The sequence below is a fragment of the Mesoplodon densirostris genome, chromosome 12 (assembly GCF_025265405.1).
Source record: "Mesoplodon densirostris isolate mMesDen1 chromosome 12, mMesDen1 primary haplotype, whole genome shotgun sequence".
NCBI classification, from domain to species: Eukaryota; Metazoa; Chordata; class Mammalia; order Artiodactyla; family Ziphiidae; genus Mesoplodon; species Mesoplodon densirostris.
This window is the reverse complement of record NC_082672.1, coordinates 29,829,643-29,849,606: the sequence shown is the minus strand read 5'-3', so window position 1 is coordinate 29,849,606 and position 19,964 is coordinate 29,829,643. Positions and strand designations below refer to the sequence as shown.

The window sequence follows — 19,964 nt, the reverse complement described above, 5'->3', positions numbered from 1 at the left end:
TAAGAGGGAAGACACTCTGAGCTTATTGCTGCTGTGTGGAGACTAGTTGTCAAAAGGCAAGACTGGTAGCACGGGGTAGTTTGTTGCCTTAGTCTTGACAAGAGACGGTGCCAGCTTGCATTTGGGTGTGAGGAGTGGAACTGACGACAAGCAGACAGATTCAAGAGTTAACTTGGGGGTAAAAACAATGACACTTGCTCATGAATTGGTGTTGGAGGGTAAGGAAGTGGGTCAGAATCCAAGATGGCTCCCGGTTTGAGCAGTCTGTTGGGTGGTTTTACAATATTGAGTACCCGGTATGCAGGCTTATGTACTATATGGGCCACAGGTGGACCTAGGGAAGAAGCAGAAGGGACCTGGCTATGGGCGGGGATGAAAGGAGAAGTGGAAATCAGAAGTTCCACATTAGATTTACTAAAACGGTTTACTTGTTTTACCTGTAAGTGTTCCGATTAAAATATCAGGTAGTGGATTGAGCCTACAGATTTGGAACTGAAGAGGTAAGTCAAGGCTGGAGAGATGTATTTGGGATCCAGCAGTGTGTATTTGGTATTTACAGCCACAGGGATGGGAGAGATCACTTGGGGAGACAGAATACAGGAACAAGAGAAGCAAGACGAGGACGAGGACCTAGGGAATGCCAACATTTAGAAGAGGAGGCAAAAGCAAAGGCGATGGAGAAGCAGCAGAACGAGCTGTGTGTGAAATGGACTAGAAACGTGTGCTTGGACACACAATTATCACAGGCTGAGCAAAGGCTGATCAACTATGCCATTGCTGGAGTAGGAGGTGTGGTTTAAGAATGCCATTTAGCTTTGGTGAAAGGAGCAGCTCAGATAAAGGTAATCTGACATCGCTTCCCACCACAAGTATCCAAGGTATTTTACATCTCTGGGATCCTGATGGCATGTGGAAAATGGGAGACTTCAAAAATAACATGTAAAAAGCATCAAATATTTAGATGGAGGAACAAATAAAAATTCAATAATCCACAATAAAATAAAATTGATGTATGAGCATTGTGAATACAAACCATCAAATTGAAACTACATCAGCAATTTAACCAGCTAATCAGAAAACAAATATTTAACATCATTACACAGCAAGCATCTTCCTAGTACTGGGAGATATCTATAGATATGTACAGATATCTCTCTATATGTATCACAGTGAAACAAAACAGAGGTGGTTCTTGCTCCCCAAGAAACTTAACATTCTAGTGATGTCTCTATTGTCTATTATTTATTATGTACTCTTAATTTTCACATGCAAAATGACTTGGAAGTACTTTCATGCTCTCAATTTCCACATATTCTTTTTGCCCACGTGACCTTAAAACCCTCAACAAAAAATTCTTCTACCACAGGTGATCTGAGTCAGATTCTCACATTTGCATAAGAATATCACGTTGCTCCGTATCTCTTCTTCTCATTGTTCTTTATACCTAAGTTTGATGTGCTGATTAGGGTGTGTGCTCTGGCAGTTGGTCTCCAATATTCAGGTTGGAGAAATAAGTGACTCTGGTGAATGAGGCACTTGAGAGGCAGGTTGAGTGAGGCACCCCAGAAGCAGTTTTAGAGGGACAGAGGGCGACATGGGGTACTGAGTCAAGGATACGGGGGAAGAGATGCCAGAGCTGTGTGAGTAGCAGAAGACAGTCTTTGCCACCTTGTCCTTCTCCTTAGCCTTCCTTAGTTTCCCCATTTTGTTGGATGGGAAATAGTGCCTCCCTAGAAAAAGAAAGACCCCTTGAGATACAAGAGTTCCTTCCTTTGATGCTCTATTATCCTACTTATTTTTATTTTTACTTTTTAAAAATAAATTTATTTATTTATTTATTTTTGGCTATGTTGGGTCTTTGTTGCTGTGCGCAGGTTTTCCCTAGTTGCAGTGAGCGGGGGCTATTCTTCATTGTGGTGCGTGGGCTTCTCATTGTGGTGGCTTCTCTTGTTGTGGAGCACGGAATCTAGGCACATGCGCTCAGTAGTTGCGGCTCGTGGGCTCTAGAGAGCAGGCTCAGTAGTTGTGGCACACGGGCTTAGTTGCTCCATAGCACGTGGGATCTTCCCGGACTAGGGCTCGAACCCGTGTCCCCTGCATTGGAAGGTGGATTCTTAACCACTGCGCCACCAGGGAAGCCCTCTATTATCCTCCTTTGGAGAGAGTTGAGGCAGTGGGTTAAGGAAGAAAGGGGATGGGGGGAGGGGTGCAAGTCCCAAAGCCAGCTTCTTGTGGTCTTGGGGAAATATCTCCTGACAGAAGAGAGACCTAGCTTTTTCTTCTGCTTTCTGGACTTAGCTTCATATGCCTAGTTCTTTTATTCAGGGTTCATAGGACTCTAACAGACTGGGATGTGTGCAAAGGGTCTGGAAACCATCCTGGTTTGTCAGTGTCCCTCTTGAGACCCAGCAGCTAGTACTGAGTATAATTCTTTAGAGATATAATAAAATTGTCTCCATATGAATAAAAAATTCTCTTTACAAAATTACAAGTTTTTAAAAATTATATATCACAGTATTATCTATCTATCTAGGCAATTTGCCTTCAAAAGCTTATACAGTTGCACTAGGACATTCTATGACCCTATACTCACATAGGTTGGGGGGAGGATACCAACACAGGTTATATGCTACAGAATTAAGCTATGGTCTTTACTGACTGAATTTTATTTGAAAGGTATATCTTCCCCATTATATGCTTTAAGGGCTACTGACCCAAAATAGCTTCCCCACTCATCTCACGACTGCTGTTTATTACTGCTGAGGTTCCATTACAGTCCTCAGGCTGCCCATTTAGGATTTGGAATTCTAATTCAGTGTGGAAGGCTAGACCCTAGCACTTCCAAGATCTCAACCCTGTGACATCTTAGGACTTCCACCATGGGAAATTTTCCTGGTGCTATTTTACCATATAAATAAAATGAAGAAAGACATAGAGTGGGTTTTTCTTTTTCTGTGTCTACTTTTTGGTTGATGATGATAGAAGCAGGATGCTATCCTATGGATGCCAGAAAGTAGAGATGACTTTTCCAAGAAATCTGACAGAGAACAGGAGGAAAGAGAGAGAATGTCTGCCTAAACACGAATGGCAGAGTCTGGGGCAGCTGGGTGGACTGAGGAGAAGCAGCTAGCGCTACAGGAGAGAGGAGGGTGAGGAATCATAATTAGAGCCTTTTCAATAAACATCTAGCCCTGAAGCCAGTCCGCACTTAAAGTTCATGGTGAAGTTTACCATTCCTGGCCATTTGGATCATGGTCTTGATCCACGAGGGCCCTTCTTTGCATCCCAGCGTCCCCCCAAAGATGCCATAAGGAATTCTCAGGCTTTTGTGGACATCACAGAAGCAGAAACTATCTAGAAACTTGCAACTGGTACCCACAGGCTCCTGGGTCATGCCTACCCTCTGGGTCTGGCTGCTTTGTTAGACCAGCTGTGTTCCTTTTGATGCGCTGATAATTCCTTAGTAAGATAATAAAGTAAAACTGTTCCTATTGAAGATGTGATCACAACTCAGAGGCTTTATGCAAAAGAGCACTGAGACCCACATCCAGGGCACAAAGGACAGGCAAGCCCCACAGTCTAAGAGGCTGCAGCCGCTTTCACAATAGCTGCATTGTCTCCTGCTCAAGGTGACTCAGAACCTCAGCTTTAACCGGCAAGCACATGAAACACTCCATTTTCCGCAATATTTGAGTTTCTGCCCGCTTTCTGCTTTCCTTTCTCCCCCATGTTCCTATTGTAGCGTAGGTACATAATGGACACACAGCAAACACTTGCCAGAGGCCTGAATCCTGCAACACACTGGAAAGCAGCGTGCACACACAGGTCTTTTTCCAGCAGGCAACCAGGTCATTATACAGCTTGACCAACTGTGAAGGCTTCACACAATTTTTTTTTTTTTTTTTTTTTTTTTTTTTTTTTTTGCGGTACGCGGGCCTCTCACTGTTGTGGCCTCTCCTGTTGCGGAGCACAGGCTCCGGACGCGCAGGCTCAGCGGCCATGGCTCACGGGCCCAGCCGCTCCGCGGCATGTGGGATCTTCCCGGACCAGGGCACGAACCCGTGTCCCCTGCATCAGCAGGAAGACTCTCAACCACTGCGCCACCAGGGAAGCCCAACTTCACACATTTAAAAGACCTCCTACTTCATGTTTTGCTCGAGAAAAACTTGCAGTGGCCCCCAAATGGCCTTGCGTTTGTGTTCTCCTCTTTCTCTGCTCCTTCCCTCTGAATACCTTTAATCCCAACCCATCATTCAAGAGTCATTTCAAGTGCCACCTCCCCCATGATGACTACCCTGCTCTGCCACCTTCTGCTGTCCCACCCCAGCCCCTCTGCACTCCCGCTGTGCACAGAATGCAGGGCTTCAGATATATGAAGGCATACTTCTGTCACTCATTTATTGACCAGTTTGTCTTCCCCTCTTACACAGAAAGACCTTGAAGGCGAGAACCCCACTTTCTTTTTTTTTAAATTTATTTTAATTTATTTATTTGGTTGCACTGGGTCTTAGTTGCTGCAGGCAGGCTCCTTAGTTGCAGCTCTAGGGCTCCTTAGTTGTGACATGTGAACTCTTAATTGCAGCATGCACCTGGGATCTAGTTCCCTGACCAGGGATCGAACCCAGGCCACCTGTATTGGGAGCATGGAGTTTTAACCACTGAACCACCAGGGAAGTCCCCAAACCCTGCTCTCTTTACATCTGTATTCTTACCTCTAGTCTTTGGCACAAGGTCAATCCTCAATAAATATCTGTTGAGTGAATAAATAAATGAATGAATGGTAACAGCACTGCAAATGCCGATCCTTGGTCCTCTCTTCCCCATGGTTGGTCAACAGACTAAGGTTAATACCTAGTATGACTTAAGGGTTAGCACCTGGAACTTTATATTTACATAAATGCTGAGCATCTGAACAACATACAATCAGTATTTCTATAGCGCTTTCAGCACTGTTATTAGCCAGTTAATATGGCACCGTTGCAGGGACTCTAAAGAGTTCCACTGTCACTCGTATATTTATGTTTTATTTAATGTCAGCCCCATGCACAGGCTTGTTCACTAGTCACTCAGATTCCATGTTTAGCAGTCTCCTTTCTGAGGACCAGGTTTTCAGGTCCCAACAACAGTCTCCAGGCACAATTCTCCAGCCCTTCTGCACCACTGATTGTTTCTGGAAAATGCCTGCCCTTTCCCAGACTTGTGTTTCTCTTCATGCTGTTGTCCCTCACTTACGGCATGTGGCACATCTGGCCTCCCTCCTTCACAGCCTAGGGAAACCTGAGTCTTTGAGGATCCGGCTCAAATATCCCCCCTCTACAAAATCTTCCAGACTCCCTCTCTGTGGTTAGCATTCATCTCTCTTCTCTCTTCTGCCTTTGTGTCCAAGGCCTTATAGCACTCTGCATTAGTCTGTCTCCTGCTTAGATTGGGAGTCCCTTGAGAGTAGAGTCTGTATGGGGGGTCCACACAGGACCTGATGCCCGAGCTCTGCAGAGGCTATTGGATGCCCAGGAAGGAGAGCACTGGCTTAATCAGATAGCTCCCTTGTACGGAGGGTGTGAGGAGAGTGTGGTGTTGTGGTATGGTGTTTCCAACAGCTGTCAAAAGTTCCAGATGCTGCCTCTTGGCCTTGGACCATGTGTGGTGCTCCCTGTGATGGTAAATATTGGGCACTATCCTTTATCTAACCACTCTCCCCCCACCTCCACCATACCCCCATCCTCTCTTTAACATGCAATGAAACTCAGAACAACAGAAAATGTGGCCTTCCTCTACACCGACTATTGTTTGGACTTTCTAGGACAGAAAGGTACGAACTTTACTTTCTTTCCTTTTATTTTTCCAACCCCAGGTAGTACTTTCACAGACACACTTTTCTGAAACTAATCTTCTCCAAATTCTGTTGGCTGGGGAGGTATAAAGAGGGGCATAAGAGTACTTCCTTGCATTTTGCTCTGTTGTTAACACTCCTTTTCTGCCTGATTCCTTGTAGGACTTTCATTCTTTTCTTTCTTTCCTTCCTCTCTTTCATCTTTCCTTCAATTTGAAACTTGCACCAGGACAAGTCAGAGTACTTGTTTCTTCTAAATTTTTTTTGCTACTGGTTGAGTTCTCCTACTCAGAAAAGATTTCCTCTAGTATTTTAGGTTTTTTTCCTTCCCATTTGTTTTGGAATAATTATTTATATGTTAGCTAAATATATTCATTTCCTCATCTCTATCTTATTGTTCTTTTTATGTGCATCCTAGAATAGCTTCTCTTATTTATCCTCTGCATCACAGATTTCAGATAATAATTCTACTCTTGAAGTTTTAGACTCTGACACTTTACACATCTCATATTAGGTCTATTAGCATCTCTGATCTCAGCTAGTTCCATCTTCACCTCAATTTACTCTTATCACCAGATGTTGTCCTGCATCTCTTTTTTCCACAGAGTCCTTTTTTTTTTTAATTATAGAGAACAGAAATCAGATGCTGTCCAAAATGTATTTGTTTCCCATAAAGAGAAATCTTAAAACGCATGCTTTGCCTTTGTATTTAAAATGTGCTTGACAATAACCAGATTGCCACATTCTCTTTATCCAGCCCCCAAATCATTTATGATATTTTTGGCGGCAGGAAACCAAAAACCTGAAAAACAAGGGCATTTATTGTTTACTTTGTGAGAAGACCAAGTTGAATTTGGTGTCTACAAGGATTCACACTCTATGAATCCTTCTGTTCCTGCCTCCTCAGAGGGTTGGCTTTTGTCCCCAGTCTGTCACTATATGTGCAAGGTGGCTGTCACAGCTCTAGATATTAGATGCTTTCACAACCAGACTCAAAGGCAGCAGACAATGGAAGAAGGCTTAGGGCAAGGGGTTATCCCCATGTGTCTCTTTCCTTTTATCAGTGAAGGAACTTTTCAGAAGCACCTTGGAAGATGATGGGGTTCAGGACATGCTACCCCAAAATACAATCCCTTGGTATATTGAAGGAATTTGAGAAAATGCCAGATACAGGAAGGTGGCTTTAGCCTGCTCCCCACCCTTCCCCCCGAAGCAGGTCATAAAACCCTCACGTGAGAGGTGCTCTCTGTTATACCCAGAGGAAAAGAACATCCTTATCTCAGAAGACAAAGGGGCACCAAGAAGAATTCAAACAAACAGCCTTGCTAAGTTTCCCCTGGCTCACGACACTTACCTCATACTCCTTGACCTGTCATATTTTCATGACTGTCCACTGTTGATCAAATCTAGCATAAAAATACTCAGGCTTAGTCATGTCTTTGGGTCTTTATTTCCTTATGGAGGTTTCCATGTCACATAAAAATTATATTAAATAAATATGGATGCTTTTCTGTTAGTCTTTGTCAGTTTAATTTTTAGACTCAGCCACAGGCCCTAAAAAGGTTGAGGAAAACTTTTTTCCTCCCCTACAAAGACTTGCCCGAATGTCTCGTTGACCAGAACTAGTGAGTTCCACAGTCAAACTTGGCTGCAAGAAAGACTAAGTGAGTATCTGAATCTTCTAGTTCTCCAGATGGGAAAGACCAAGAAATAAGAAGGAAGTTGGAAAAGCTGTTGGGTTTTCAGTGTCTGACACACCTTAGTCTAGCCACCCAGCTGCAGTTGGAAACTCTCGTAGTTAGACTCGAAGGAGTGGTTGATGTGCACAGCTGCTAGCCAAATTTCTGATGTCTGGAAGTTATTTTTCTGGAGTGACCCCACTGGACTGAGAAAGGAATTTTTTTTCTTCTACTTTTTGGTCTCCTGACTATGAACAGACTGTCATTTTTTGCTTGTCTTAAACAATACATGCAAAATTACAACTTCTAGAATGTACCATTCCAGTGGCTCATTTGGACTTTGTCTCTTCTTAACACTGATTTCACATTCTAGAATGCAACGAGCCAGCCAGAGTTGCTGAAATTTTGAAAATTGTAGCCCTTAAGAGATATAGAATGAGAAGTGATGGTGACAGGATAGGGTGGGAGGAATTGGACTATGGAGCAAAACCTTCTGACCCTCCGAAAAAGCAGCTCCGGGGGAGTCTGTGGAGATATCCTTTGACTGATGAAAATTCTCTCATTAGGGGTGCTGAGTGAGAGTTTGTGGAGAGCTAAATATTACAGCCCTAGTTTATACATTAGGCCCATATTTGCATTTTATTTAAGGGTAAGTTCTAACTCATTGATGAATATATCTGGCTTTAATACTATTGTAATTTTGCATCTCTTTTCATATTTTCAAGGGGATTTTCAATAGATAGTTAAGAGGGAGTGAATCTGGAGAACAAACCAGCAGCCATTTTACCCAGAGGCCTCTGATGTCTCCAGAGATTTTCAACGTGTGTGAGTTGTGGTGAGCGAGGGATTTTTGAAAATTGGCAAAGTCTTCAGAAAGGATCCTCATCCCATCAATGATTATTAAACATTGGGAAAAATAGTAACATACACATCTATACTTCAAGATTTCATACATATGTAGATGTGATTGAAAAAAAGGTTTTAATTCAAAGTGCGAGTGAATACAGAGTAGCTTTCTGTCATTCTATATTTTCTAATCAATAAATATAAAACTGTGAAAACTACTATGTGAGAATTTGAAGTTGTTTTTCTATTTAAGAAGGAGTCCAGGACTTCCCTGGTGGCGCAGTGGTTAAGAATCCACCTACCAATGCAGGGGACATGGGTTCGAGCCCTGGTCTGGGAATATCCCACATGCCACAGAGCAACTAAGCCCGTGTGCCACAACTACTGAGCCTGTGCTCTAGAGCCCACGAGCCACAACTACTGAGCCCACGTGCCACAACTACTGAAGCCTGCATGCCTAGAGCCCGTGCTCCACAGCAAGAAAAGACACTGCGATGAGAAGCCCGTGCACTGCAACAAAGAGTAGCCCCGCTTGCCACAACTAGAGAAAGCCCGCGTGCAGCAATGAAGACCCAACGCAGCCAAAAATTAAAATTAATTAATTAATTAATTTAAATAAATAAATAAATAAAGGAGTCCAGGTTTTTCAATTTAAAAAAGGAGTCCAGGTACTCAGAAATGGTTGAGAATCACCCTTAGTGCTTTAAAAATTCTTTAGTTAAGGAAATGAAATGCAGAAAAAATAATATTGTAAAGCCTGTGGATGTAAAGTTCTTAGGAAGAGCACTTTATTTACTAAAAATAAATACCTAGATGGCCACCTCAGGGTCAAGGGGAAAGCCCGTGGGTCATGTTGGTAATACAGTGGTGGTCTATGGGAGAGAGAGGGAGAACACGAGAAAAGGTCAAGAAGCAAGAATTTTCGTGTGTGTGTGTGTGTGTGTGTGTGTGTGAGAGAGAGAGAGAGAGAGAGAAAGAGAGTGAGAGAGAGGGGTATCAAGAAAGAATGGCCAGGGCTTCCCTGGTGGCACAGTGGTTGAGAGTCCGCCTGCCAATGCAGGGGACACGGGTTCATGCCCCGGTCCGGGAGGATCCCACATGCCACAGAGTGGCTGGGCCCGTAAGCCATGGTCGCTGATCCTGCGCGTCTGGAGCCTGTGCTCTGCAACGGGAGGGGCCACAACAGTGAGAGGCCTGCGTACCGCAAAAAAAAAAAAAAAAAAAAAGAATGGCCAACAGAACCCAGAAATAAGAGAAATGAAAGAAAAGGTCAGGAGAGTTTGTCAAGTTCTGGTGGATGGGGATGGAGAATGAAGACGGGAACAATAGTGCAAGAGGCCTGTAGCTTTTAGAAAAGTTGGTTTACAAGAAATTTCCTATGGTGGATTTGACAGGAGACTTTTATGAATGGGCCCACCTAATATTTAATTGCACTATAGCTCTCTTCAAATTGTCGGTAAGAATCAACAAAGAACTTGCTTGAATGGGATTTGAGTATATGAAGGAAAAGGGCTGTAATCCACGCATGGACTGGAGCAGGGATAAGAGAAAAGACCAGCTGCAGGAACTGAAGGGCAAAAATCTAGGGCAAACAGGAAGTTGGTGCAAAAAGTGATCAGAAACCACAAGACTCCTAAGTATACCAGTATACCAGGTGTGTTTGAGAATGGGCGAGGGCAGAGGAGCAGGGTTAGAGGGCAGGGTTTGAGCAAGGTGGAGGGCATGTGGATTTAACTTTATGGGGGCTGGAGCTACTTTTGTTTAAATATTAAAAGAATGGTGATCCCATAGACCTGAAGGATTTACAGCCGTGCAGGTGGAGCTATCCAAGACTCCCTAATTCTTTCACCACTATCATCACATTCAGAAACTTTTCTTGATTTCTATAAACCAGTAAGATCTCTTCCTAAGAATTCCTCCTCTCATGATACTTATCACACAACGGTTTCATAACATGGTCCCTACTTACACCTTCAGATTCTTTCAAAACCCTCTTTCTCCTGCTTTGAACTATGTGCTTTCATCAGACAAAAATATTCGTAGTTCCCTGAATGTGCCATTCTCTCCTTTCCAAACTTGTATACAAGCTAGCTTCTCTGCTTAGAATTCTCTCTGTAAATCTATTGGCCTCAGTGATACTTTCTTGACTCAGCTTAGCCATACTGTCTTCCAGGATCCTTCAAAAACTGGCTGAGGGGCTTCCCTTGTGGCACAGTGGTTGAGAGTCCGCCTGCCAATGCAGGGGACGCAGGTTCATGCCCCGGTCCGGGAAGATCCCACATGCCGTGGAGCAGCTGGGCCCCTGAGCCATGGCCGCTGAGCCTGCGCGTCCGGAGCCTGTGCTCCGCAACGGGAGAGGCCACGGCAGTGAGAGGCTCACGTACCGCAAAAAACAAAAACAAACAAACAAACAAACAAAAAACAAAAAACTGGCTGAGCTGCCCCCTGAGCACTACTGTGGCATTATGTGTCTGGCCACCTCCTCCCTTGTAGGTTTACTGATGTCTTCTCTCTCATCACCAATTGCTAATAAGTATTTACATCGCATGAATGTCACTGGTTCACCATTGGACCCAGGGTCTAGCATCATGTCTGATTTCTAGAAGACACTCAATATTTGCTAAATGATTGTCTTGTCATTATTTAGACTCTTATCTCTGATGAGTTGGTAAAACTTATGGACTTGGATAATGTCTTAGATATCTTTTTTTTTTTTTTTTTTTTTTACTGTGAAGTATCCGGCACTGTGCCTCTCACACAGTAGGTGGTCAATAAGTATTGCAGAATTAAATGCTCTTTAGTTCAGCTCAACAAACACTTCTTCACTCACTCATTGACTTAACAGTTAAGCATGTACTCCATGGCAGTACCGTCTTGGACACAGATGGCAGACAGTTTCAACTATATGGACAGTGCAATCAGCACGGTGGTCAATCCAAGCACAGTGTTGACACATTTCCTAGGTTACAAGGTGGCTGTACTTGTGCCATTTACATGTGATCCCTGATGGAAATACAGAGGAAAAGGCATAATTCCTCCCTCTTATGAGCTACACGGTACTTTCTAAACACTTGCAGTTAGCTCAGAGCTCTGATAAGTACAAGAATATATAGTTTATCTGGGAATTTATAATCTTATAGAAAAAGACATGTCACATGGAAAATTAGAGAATAACTAAAACAGAATGCAATAAAGTTCTGAAAGGCATATACTGGGTACCCAAATTCACAGATCAGATCACAGAACAGACCAGGAAGTAGAAACATTGGTGCTGGATGGTATTATCATTCAAGTGGGCAAAACCCTGGCTTGGAATTAGGCTACTGAGGTTTGGATCTCTGGGCTATTATCCATGCTACATGGAGCAAGTCACTTTGCTTCTCTCCCAGAGGTACCTTGACTTAATGCTGAAGGTACAATCTGGAATCAAAGCGTCTGGTTAGTTACCAGCTAGACCCTGACATGTCCCTTAATCTTTCTGTTCTTCTGCATCCTCATTCCTTAAATAAAGATAATATTACATAACTCATAACGTTGTTATGAGAATAAATGAGATAGACGAGTGGCTGGTGCACGCTAGTAAGTGCTTGGTAAATGTTGCTCTCTTAGCCTCAGTTTCCTTATCTGTGAACTGGGGGGTAATATTACCTCATTGGGTTGCCCACAAAAATCATTCAACAAAGATCTGTTTAGTCTGAGTCTATGGGGGAAAATCTCCATAACACTGAAGTAAAACTTTGAAACAGTCTCTTACTGATAGCAAAGGAAGTAAAATGATACCTTGTTTCCAGCATAACAATTCTGCCTTTTCATAAATTCTTGAATTCCTTTGTTTTTGGCAATACCTACACAATTGGGCTTCTATCATTAAAAATTCTTCCTGTGATTTTGCCTCGGGCTTTCCACAATTTTGCTTCCCAATAGAAATGAAATATTCATTAGCTTAGGGATGTTCTTTCACGATACCAATGGATTACAACTTTTTCCCCTATTCTTTTTTCTTCACTTCTCTATTTTATTTTATTTATTTTATTTTTATTTTTTAGCCACGTCATGCGGCATGCAGGATTTTTAGTTCCCTGACCAGGGATGGAACCCTTGCCCCTGCAGTGGAAGGGTGGAGTCTTAACCACTGGACTGCCAGGGAATTCCTTCCCCTATTCTTAAAAAACCTTGCACATCCAAGGCTGAGATGTCATATCTAAATTAGCATTGCACATGGCTCCCAAATTCCACAAAGTGTGGGAAACAGGTGCACGCAGGAGCAATACGTTATAAAAAAAAAGTAATAATAATATAACTAAAATAATATGGTTGTAGCTAACAGCCCCAGAGCCTAGTAATGCCAGGCAGAACTGTGTCATGAACGTTTTTGAGAAACAATTACTTCCAAGGGAAGCACAATTTACCAGTTTAAAGTTTAATAACACTTGATTTACTTAAGGGAAAAAAAATACTCCTGTAAGTCAAACAAAGGACTGCTTTTCTCCCTGGTATTTTGGTACAACAGTATAAAGTGAGTCATGCTCAAAAAGAATGAAAACTCCTAAAATGAGAAGAATGTGATAAATTATTTTAGTCTTATTACTTCTACCTAAATTGTAAAGAAAAATTAGTATATCGCTGAAGCATAGACATTTTGCAAATGCATAAATGAATGTGCTGCGATGCAGGAAGAAAAGTGATACCAAGGAGCCAAAACAGAACAAAATAAAATAGAAAAAAAACTCATGTGTAGGGCTTCCCTGGTGGTGCAGTGGTTGGGAGTCCGCCTGCCAATGCAGGGGACATGGGTTCGTGCCCCGGTCCGGGAAGATCCCACATGCCACGGAGCGGCTGGGCCCGTGAGCCATGGCTACTGAGCCTGCACGTCCGGAGCCTGTGCTCCGCAATGGGAGGGGCCACAACAGTGAGAGGCCCGCAAACCGCAAAAAAAAAAAAAAAAAAAAAAAAAGCCCAAAGCTAATTCCACACTCATGGAGGCCTGTTTGGAGCTTTTAGAACTTTTTGAACCTTGAGGCTAAATAGTATTATACTTCAGTTCCTCCTAGTGAGAGGACGCTATGAAGCCAGATTCAAGAACTAAGTATTCTTGAATGAAAAATACCACCCCACACATCTACAGCAATTAAAAACTGCATCTTAAGATTCACCTCAGATACATACATGTAAATTGGAGTTTCCGCAGGCAGTTCCAGGGTAGACTCATTGTATTTTGAGCTCTGTTTTTATCAGCTTCTACAAGGTCTAGACCACTGAAAAGTACCTCTTTGAGAATTCACAAAAAACATACCTGAGGGATTACAGTAGGGTCCTACCAGCACCACCAGTCTCTTTCCTAAGAACGCAGCCACTCAGGTCCTGCTGGCAATGTTACCGGACAGACGTGTAATGTTTAAAATATTTAACAACTGGACAGAGGCACTGACCTATCGGAAGAGACATTGGCCATAAAACCTGTTCAGGCATGCTGGTGTTTGCTGGCTAATTTCAGGCCCTCTGGGTCAGTGGCACTGTTGGTGGCTCCTTGGCCTGGCCTTGTCGGCCAGGCCCTGACAACACAGGTACTCACAATACATGCCTGCTGCTGCAGCAGCCTAGAGGTGGTTTGTGGCAAGCGGCAATCTCTCTGCTCTCTCTGTGATGTGATATTAAAGGGGAAACAAACACCTGCTGCGTGAGCCAAACACCACCCAGAGTTGGCGGTGAAACAGCTCCCGCCATGTTTATTTAGAGCCTCTCCCTTCTGAGATCCCAGAAGAGCTATTTGCCCATGCCTCACTGTCACAAAAAGCCTCAAATTTAGACTTTTGTTATGATTTCCAAGTGAGGTTAAATGTACAGCCCCAGAGATAAGCTGACTGAAGAGAAAGGGGAGATGGTTATCTTTAAATCTGGTCTCATTTCCAGTCAAAAAAAGTCTATCGTCCCTCATAAATTCAAATGTCTATAAATTCTATCATTTCCTTGGGAATATCAAGCTACACAACATTTTTTTTGCTGTTGTAATTGCCATCAATTTGTTAAATACATATGTTTTTAAGAACACAATTTTTGTCAAGGGTTTTGTCACTTTTTCTCTTGATACTTAATACTGTATATATTTTATTAAAAATTTTATCTCTGCTTTTTTTTTAAGGTAGAGCTGATTTACAATATTATACTAGTTTCAGATGTCACTTTTTAATATATGGAAAACCTGGAAAAATGGGAATGGCCAAGGCCTGGGTCTTCCCAAAGTGACCAGTCTGTTGGTCTCACAGCCAAAGCTCTGTTTTCAGGTCAAGCTGGTCAGTCTGACCTTCTCTTCCCGGGTGATGTTTGTTCCCCAAAGTCTCCTCAGTCTGTCTTACAAGTAGACTTCCCTTTGGGCTGCCTGAGGAAGCCTGAGAAAGCCAGACCTGAATCAATTCAAGAAGGTCTGTTTTAGGCTAATCCTGAGAGCCCAAGGCTCACAGCAGGAGCACAGTAAATATGCCCCAACCTCAAAAACATGGCCTGCATAATCAGAGTGGTGATGGACCTGAGGTTTGCTAATGTGATGCTGACCCAGGAGCCGGCTCAGGGCCACAAGGGATGAGAGAGGAGCAGGGAAGCAGCCAGGCTGCAGGTCTTTCTCTCTCCACCTCTCCCCTTTCCACTAAAGAGGTGCCATGTTTACTTGTCTTAACATACTGACCACCTACTCAGCTTCCGTTTGCAAAAAGGAGTTCACAGATTTAAACAAGTTTGAGAACAACTTCCATAGGGTATTCATCTCATTAGCAGAAGTGTGTATTTCTTAAATCTCAGACTGTGGCATCCCAGGTTTAGAAGGGTCTTGGAGGGGATGAAGTGCAGCCCTTTCAGCTGGTTCAGAGTCTAGTTCTAGCGATCTGGGTTCCACTGCTTTCGGCAGCGTGATCTGCAGCGCGGAGAACCGACACTCATACGGTGAATATTGCTCTTGGTTTCTGACCTTTTGGGCAGATCTGAGAGGAAAATGCAGCACTGGTGGGGTAATGGGGGACTTAAGGAAACTCTCCTCCTAGCCAGTTGTTTGAATCATGAATTAGAAGAGCCTGGGAGACCCAGCTCCTGAGATGAAGGAGCAGGCCCCCTAGGCCACAGGTCGCCAGGGTCAGCTTTGATCAGCCACCATGTGAACGTGGGCCAACCACACATCTTCTGGACTCATGGTCTCCTTGTGTAAGATGCCCCAGCAGTCCATGTTCCTCACCTCACCTGTATCTGTTGTTGGCTCGAGGTAGCGAGATTTCAAGTTGAGCTCAATCTGCCCTACAAGGTCAATTATAATGTGTCTATGAACACTGAAAGGTTTACTAAGAATGTACCCACTTTGAGCCATAGCTTTCTGAAAATGAATTTAAATTCATTAGCTTCTAGCCATTGAAACAGAGCATTCTTTCCAGTTTAGAGGGGTTAGCCAAGGAAAACCTGCCAACACTTTTCATTACACACAAGAGCATTAAGGGGGTACAATCAAAGAGATTAAGGTTTTTGTTTTGTTTCATTTTTCTATATCTCAAATGTTTTAATGACCTTGTCCTGGGTTGTATAACTCATTCCTCTTTGCGCGTTAATTTTTTCATCTAGGAATATAGAACAACTTGCTACCTTCAAAGGCAGGAAAAGTAGGATAATTTAAGCATGTTTTAAATACTTAGAATTTCCTGGATGAAACTATGGAAGTTTAAAATATAAAGAAGTTGGGCTTCCCTGGTGGCGCAGTGGTTGAGAGTCTGCCTGCCAATGCAGGGGACACGGGTTCGTGCCCCAGTCTGGGAAGATCCCACATGCCACGGAGCGGCTGGGCCCATGAGCCATGGCCGCTGAGCCTGCGCGTCTGGAGCCTGTGCTCCGCAATGGGAGAGGCCACAACAGTGAGAGGCCCGCGTACCGCAAAAAAAAAAAAAAAAAAAAAAAAAAAATTTGTAAAATATAAAGAAGTTGAAAGGAGTATTTGTCAAATATTTCATTAAACCTCAACATCTTCGTAAATCATACAAAAATACAATCCCAGTTGGGGAGGTGAAGTAACTTGTCAAAACCATAGAGCAAATCCGTACTATGGATTCATTATACACATAGATCTGTATAATTGCCTTTGGGTACCAAGAATGTTTAAGACAAGTTATGAAAATTTACAAAAGTAATAATAAAAGGTTTGTATTTGTCTAACTATAAACGACGTACAGCATCCATCAAAGCTGTATTAATTAAGGATTTAAGAAAAACATTTAGGTTTCCTCTTCTACATAATAAAGGTTCATTTAAAATTAAATGTAAAGGATAATTTATGGTATTTGTTCATTTATCATTTCTTTTCAATGGCATAAACTGTTGCACTATAAATTGAATTTTGTGTGTGTATTCAACCTTTACAAGCACACATACATGTTACCTTCCTTTGGGATCACTGTGAACTTGGGCAATTTAACCTATTAAGAGAAGTACACTGTGCTTTCAAAGACATAACAAAACTAAATAGTCCATTTTTGATTGTTACCATGGAGGCCCCTCCAGGACAAAGTTTCTTTTTGTCTTCTTTGTGACATTTATCGGTGACTCTATCTAGTTAACCCTTTTTGTCAATATCACCACCTCAGCTCACCCTAGAGCTCAATCTTGCCGGAATTCAGAGAGAAGAACTTTGCCACTCTTTCTCTTTACCCCTGAATACAAGTTTCCTTTGTCTGCTCTTAGACTTAGGAACCAAAGATCACACTTAGACAAAGGGACAGCTCTGCTGAAGAGAGGGCTGAGGCGTAGTGTAAGGTGACCCCAGATATTCATTCTTGACTAGAAGGAGGGAAGCAAGGGAAGGCTGAGCAGGGAGAGTGCAGGGGATAAGGAGAGCGTCTCAGTTCCTCCTTGAGAGGGGTTGTGGATTCAATTCCAAGATCATCAAACCCGCCATGCAAACATAAGTAAACAGATCCATCCTAAGGTGAACGGTAAAATGCCTTTCATCTCATTTAGTGTTTTTGGTCATGCATGACATTCCAATATATGGCGTGGAAGTGTATTATATGACTAGAGGGAGCAGAGGTGAGGGAAGCGGTGGGAAGAAGGACATTATTTGCGTTTGATTTCATTTCATATAATGATTAGTTCCTATTCCTTTGAGAACCAACTAACTGAACAGGAAAAGGCAACTAAAAGTGTGCAGTGTGTTTGTGAAAATTGTACATGTGGGAGTGAAGAAAGCCATTTGGTATAGCAAAGATAACTGAAATGAATGAAAACTTTTCCAAATTTCACCTCCGGAAGGAAAAGTATTAAACAAACCTCAGTCTGAAAGGCCAGTTTTAAAGAAAGCAGGAGCAACCAAGCAGAGGCTTTAGGCTGTAAATAATGCTCAAAGTCATTACAAACATATGCTGGGAACTGAAAAAGAAAGTTATATTGATTCATTATAGAACTAATAATTTTATGAAGCTTCCTTAAAATGCTGATTTTTGAAATGGTGGTTATAATGTCCAATTGTTAGAGATTATCCATTTGTGACAATAAATGAAAAAGTGTGTGTATGCGGGGGGGTGTGTGGGTGTGTTTACACGTGTGATTATCTTGCCAGTCAATTTCTCCAAATGAAAAAGATGTATACATCATACCGTCAACACGGCGGAGGGCACCCGGCTTATGAGTAGTGGGACTTCAACCTTCACATTAGAGCTCCTTGTCACTCCTCCCAGCAGAGCCTGTCCCCTCGTCTCCAGGCACCTAGCACGCTCACGTGTACACACACACACACACACACACACACACACACACACACACGAGTGAGACGCGCCCGGCTCGCTCCTCTCGCGGTCCCCGAGCCCTGTAGCCTCGCTTTACCTCTCGCCCAGGGAGGATGCCGGCCGCCGCTGGCTCTGTCGCTGCCATCCGTCTCGGCTGCTGGCCCCTTCGGTTTCAGCAGACTGGGGCCCTCTGCGTTTTCAACAGGTACCATGGTCACGTAGAAGTTACAGCCGTTCCCTGGGCACTAAACCACCCTGACTTCCCCTACTGACACGAGCGGTCACTTTCCCCATGGTCGCATGCTAAAGAAAGGTGAAAAAAAAAACTTCGGGCAAAGCCAATGTGATTTGTGACCAACTTTGTTTCTATTTCCGAAAGCTTTGCCCTTTTCGGTGACACAGGCTCTTGCTATTCCAAGCAGCCTATCACAGGCAGTGGGAGGGCCGAATCTCCGGAGGATTGTTTTTTGCCTGCAGATGCAGAGCTGGAAGCAAAGGATTTCTAGGCTTGGGAACCGGAGCTCTGACAGTGTTTGGACCTTAGCTGGGGCGTTGGGGGTGGCGGGGGTAGCTCTTGTATTCCTGCACCTTTGAAAAGAGGCACAGAAAAGAATCAGACAGATTCAAGCCCAGGCTGAGAGTGAGGGCCCGGGATACTCACAGATGGTATTAGTTAATCTTGCACGGGGAGGAACAATTTAGGCAAAGACATACCAGAAGGAAAAGTGTGTCAAATTTTCAGCAAGATAGTTATTCCAGGAGCAGTGACACTTAGCAAATTCAACAAAGCATGAAACATCTTCATTGTTTCAACCTGATTTTGCCCTAGGTGAGTGTGGTATATACTCTCCCTCTCCAAGGCCTGTCAGACAAATCAAGGCCTGAGACCAAGTGTACACAAACTCAGAATGCCCAGGTTCTTTGGACTTTTTATACCCTGAGGTTACAGCAAACTATCTCAGTTTATTTATGCATAGATCTCTTTAAGGAAGGAACCAACCCTGAGTCTTCTGTCGAGATGGATGCCTGACAGTCTGATTGTAGGAGGAGGGGCATTTCCAGTTCTGAGCGTCCAGAGTGAATGGACCATGGTGTGGCTGTGGTGTCGTCCAATCGGAAACAAAAGCAGGTCCTGAGAAGGAAGTTTTGTGGTTTTTTTTCCTGATTTGTGAGTATATTTCTATAAAGGTCTTACCAAATGATTCATTTTGGGGGGGGGGGAACTTGTGAGGCATGTACCCATATTACAGAGCAGAAAATGGAGGCAAAGTGACTTGCCTCAAACATCACAGCTAATCAGTGGCAGAGCTGAGACCAGGAAGCCAGGCGGTCTAATGCCATAACTTGCCTATATCCCAACCTCCCAGCCTTGTCCTTCTCTGATTTTCTTGGTTTCCGTCACTTTCAGCCCTTCTTGACCTTAAGAAGATGACATGAAATACAGCTTTCCTCCTTGCCGTTCCTCTAGACAGAGAAACGAGTTCTTGCTTGTACAGGCAGAAGCTGAACTACACAGAGCTCACTTTTGGCATTTTGGCTGGATCCTAACACAGCTCTAAATTAACTTATCATTTGTACATTACTTTTGCTCATCACTAGATATTTCTGTATCTTTCTTATCCTTCGGGGAATCAGGCAACAAATGGAAACAAACCTGTGATGATTCAACTAGTATTGATTATGCACCTGTTTATGTCTGCTGCTAGTGCTAGACAATGGCAGTTCTTTAAGCATAGCCCAGACCCTTTTGATTCAAAAGTGAGTAGTTCAGACTCCAGCAGATCAGCTTGTCCCCACTAAAGAATGTGTGGTACAATGATGCTTTGTTTTTTATTTGTTTCCAGAATGTGTTATCATTGTAGG

The 19,964-nt window shown here is 43.2% G+C and overlaps 1 protein-coding gene across 2 annotated transcripts in view; it reads right to left on the bottom strand.

The window, feature by feature from the left end:
• SLC2A12 (solute carrier family 2 member 12) overlaps nt 1–18,466 on the bottom strand; it is a 58,830-nt gene extending 40,364 nt beyond the window's left edge. For both annotated transcript variants that reach the window (XM_060115072.1, XM_060115073.1), the window contains exon 1: nt 18,199–18,466. In XM_060115072.1, coding sequence (XP_059971055.1) covers nt 18,199–18,313 — 115 coding nt within the window. In that variant the 5' untranslated portion in view covers nt 18,314–18,466. The remainder of the gene's footprint in view (nt 1–18,198) is intronic.
• Nucleotides 18,467–19,964: the final 1,498 nt, after the last annotated feature.